The following is a 4,058-nucleotide window of genomic DNA, read 5'->3' on the forward strand; positions in this document are numbered from 1 at the left end:
ATCCGTGGGGGGGTGTGTGTGCGTGTCTCTCTCTGTCTGTGTAAAATGAGGCCTCGTCTTTTATATATTATACAATGACTTGGTGAGCACTCTCTGCATTGCCATCTGTGGGTGTGTGTGTGTGTGTCTCTCTCTCTGTCTGTGTAAAATGAGGCCTTGTCTTTTATATATTATGCAATGACTTGGCGAGCACTCTCTGCATTGCCATCCATGGTGAGGTGTGTGTGTGTCTGTGTCTATGTAAAATGAGGCCTCGTCTTTTATATATTATACAGTGACTTGGTGAGCACTCTCTGCATTGCCATCCGTGGGTGTGTGTGCGTGTGTGTCTGTGTCTGTGTAAAATGAGGCCTCCTCTTTTATATATTATACAGTGACTTTTTTTTCCACTTCACAGTAACACAGTGCATCTTACAAAATCTTTCCTTGTCAGGACACATAGTCCAACTTGTTTTCTTGTCTTTCCTTTGTTGTTGTTAACTGTTAAGTAATAATTTATTTTGTGGGTGTACCTGGTGTTTAACTGCCCATCCATAGGTGGTCATTAAGTGTGTAGTTCTTACTCTGCAGTGAAGCATCCTGTACAAGGATGTGTGTCTGTGCACGTGTACGAGTGTTTCTGTTGGATAGCTGCCTGGAAGTGGAGATGCGGGCCCAGAGTGAATGCCTATTTTTGGTTTTGGTGGATGCTGCCAAATTGTATTCCCGGAGGAATTCACCAGTTTAAACTCATACCAGTTGAATTTAAGACTTTGTTTCCCTGATCTTCACAAGCATTTTATAATGTCATTATTTTTGTCAGGCTGATAGGCAAAAAGAAGTATGTGATTATTTTAGTTTGCATTCTTCTACATTGCGTTTCTGTAGATCTAGGCTTTCTGATTTCTGCCTTTTAGGAATCCCTCAGTGTTGCCAGTTGCTTGATAACATTTTTTTTTTTTTCCCTTGGGTTGAATCTATCGGTTATCTGTGGTATAGGGTAGAAATTGTTTCACTTCACACAACTTTAGATAGGAGATGGAGTGAGCTTGTGTACCCAATCCACTATCCTGATAAATCTCTCATATATATTTTTCCTCTATAGTATTTACAGTGTTGTTTCTTCTTTTCTCCTTAGCATTATATTGTATTCTCTGTTCTTACTAGATAGCAGTATAAATGGTACTTAATTCTATATGTCTACACCTTAATTATTATTTCTCTATTGATGGACTTTTGGACTGTTTCTAATATTTTATTGTTATAAATAATGCTGCTTCCAACATCTGCGTGTCAAGTCTCTGTGCCCAGATGGTTTTACTGGTGATTCTTTATCATTTTAGTGCTCTATGTCAGTGATTCCTGGATATAGAAATAGGTAGATAGCTGCCCAGGTGATCTGTGACTTAAATCTAACACTGATGTACCCAATAATGAGAGCACAAAAATCAAAAACTTTAGACCAGCCTCACTTAGGAATGCAGATGTGAAAATCCTAATCCTGAGTAAAATGCTCTCAAGTAAAATTCATTGACATGACCCTAATGGATAAGTGGCAAATAAGGTTTATTTCAGGAATGAAAGAATGACTCAGTATTAAGGAAGCTATTGATAACATTTTAGTTGGTTCATTGTGAAAAACTATGATTTTATCCATAGAGGTAAAAGCATTTAAACAGTATTTCTAATACATTTTTAAAAGGAAGAAAAAAAATAAGATACTTCCTTTACATGTTATGGAGTGTCTACCTCAGGTCAACTGTCAACAGCATTAGAGGCGTTCTCATCAAAAGCAAGGACAAAACAAGGCTGCCCTCTGCTACTTAATGTTAGAAGTTCTGGCCAGTGTAGCAAGGTATGAAACAGGGGTCATAATTAAGACTTCAGGGATTAAATGAGGTGACATTTCAACCTTCTTAGTGTGGTATTTTTGATTCAAATAAGGTGCTCATTCCAGTACTCTTGCCTGGAAAATCCCATGGACGGAGGAGCCTGGTAGGCTGCAGTCCATGGGGGTCGCCAAGAGTCAGACACAACTGAGCGACATCACTTTCACTTTTCACTTTCATGCATTGGAAAAGGAATTGGCAACCCACTCCAGTGTTCTTGCCTGGAGAATCTCAGGGTCGGGGGAGCCTGGTGGGCTGCCGTCTATGGGGTCGCACAGAGTCAGACACGACTGAAGCGACTTAGCAGTAGCAGCAAGGTGCTCATTGTAGATTCTGTTGTTATTCTTTTTATTACCAATAAGACATATTCACAAAGGAAAGGCAAAATTGTCCCTTGCATCTTAACACATGTATCTGGGTGCTTTTATGAACATGGGTTCTTTGATTTTGGTCCTTGTGGTCGAATGATCCTGATAATCTGTCTGGTCTATGCTGAGGTCTCTCCAGCCTTCAGTCACCAGCCTTAGAGGTGAGTGCCCATACCTATAACTGACAAGTGGTTTCATTCAGTGTTATTTTTGATGACCTTTCAAAGAGCATTTCTTACAAGCCTGACAGTTTTCAGAGGCACGAGTCCCAGACTGAGTGAATAAAGAAGTTACCAGTGAGGAGAAGGACACAGGAAAACAAGCTCTGAAATGATGACAGTGCTGTCCTGGCACTTGACCCCTTACAGGAAGCTGCTGGTGTGCCCTCAGCGCCGTGTGCTCCTGCAGTGGGGCACATGCCACGTGCTCCTGCAGCGGGGCACACGCCGTGTGTTTCTGCAGCGGGGCATGCACCCCGTGCTCCTGCAGTGAGGCACGCACCGTGTGTTTCTGCAGCGGGGCACACGCCGCGTGCTCCTGCAGTGGGGAACACGCCGTGTGTTTCTGCAGTGGGGCATACGCTGTGTGTTTCTGTGGGCATGGCTGCCGTCCTGTATCAGGAGTCATATGAAAGTGACCTGTTGGGTTAAACACCACACTGGATTTTTCCCAAAGATTTGGTTTGTGACTTCAGTCTTTCTTTTTCCTTGTAGCATTTGGAGAGGGCCAAATGTGAACTGTGTTGACAGCACTGGGTACACACCTCTGCACCATGCTGCTTTGAATGGCCATAAGTAAGTATTAATGTGCTATGTTCCTGCCCCACTCTTCAAAACTCAGGCCTCAGGTTGTCTTTTTTTCTTTTTTTCCTTCCTTTAAAGATGTACTAAGCAGGGATGCTGAAAAACAGAGAAAAACTAAATTTAGTCTGTCCAGAATTCTTGAGTTTCTGTTTAGTGTATACTTTAAACCTCGTTTCCTAACCCTTGCTCCAAAATAACGTTAAAAGCTTCTTTTCCCCTCTGAAATGGATCAGCGCCACACAGTGATCTGAATATGACGCTCACATTCGGGGATGCTAGATCGTAATGCGGCTGGATAATCTACCAGGTGACCAGCCTCTTTATAAGCTGAAAAGAAATCAAGTGGTCGGGAGAATCTTTCTGTTTACTTTATCTTTCTGCTTGCCACTCTTTCCTCATAAAAGTAGCCTTGTACACAACAAGAACCATTCTTGAGGGGAAAATACACCAATAATATGGCCTATTTAATTCTCTTAAGTACAGAGAAGTTCTTCGGATTTGTTATGTGGGATTTGTGTGGAAGCTTTTCTGGAGGTGTGCTCTGGCGGCCTGAGGCAGGCCCTGCCCTTCAGTGAAGGGGACTGGGCAGGCCCAGGGCAGGGGCAGGCCCCACGGGGGAGTGCAGGCGCAGTGGGTAGATTTGCTGGAAGATGGAAACCGAAAACCGGAGTGTAGCAAAAGAGAGGGCGCCGGCGAGAGTTTGAGGCCTAATATGAGAGAAGATAAGCTGTAGCAGTTTAGTTTTTAGAAAAAACAGTTTATTGGGACCGTTTAGACTTTTCTGAGCAGGGAGCCGAGCCTTGCCACCTTGTGGTATTCTCTATCACTTTGGCAGTACTTGGCCCAGCCTAAGTGTCCACTGGGCTTCCCTGGTGGCTCAGTAGTAAAGATTCCTCCTGCCAATGCAGGAGACTTGGATTCGATCCCGGAATCGGAAACATCCCCTAGAGGAGGAAATGGCAACCCACTCCACTATTCTTGCCTGGGAAATCCCCTGGACAGAGAAGCCTCAGTGGCTA

At 43.4% G+C, this 4,058-nt stretch overlaps 1 protein-coding gene across 1 annotated transcript in view; it reads left to right on the plus strand.

Moving 5' to 3' along the window:
- The window catches only part of ANKS1A (ankyrin repeat and sterile alpha motif domain containing 1A), a 142,866-nt gene that overhangs the window by 42,846 nt on the left and 95,962 nt on the right, over positions 1 to 4,058 (plus strand). The window contains exon 2 of the mRNA XM_010848635.1: positions 2,950 to 3,030. Within this exon, the coding sequence (XP_010846937.1) occupies positions 2,950 to 3,030 (81 nt within the window). The remainder of the gene's footprint in view (positions 1 to 2,949; positions 3,031 to 4,058) is intronic.

This window comes from Bison bison, unplaced genomic scaffold (genome assembly GCF_000754665.1).
Source record: "Bison bison bison isolate TAMUID 2011002044 unplaced genomic scaffold, Bison_UMD1.0 scf7180017864270, whole genome shotgun sequence".
Lineage (NCBI taxonomy): Eukaryota > Metazoa > Chordata > Mammalia > Artiodactyla > Bovidae > Bison > Bison bison.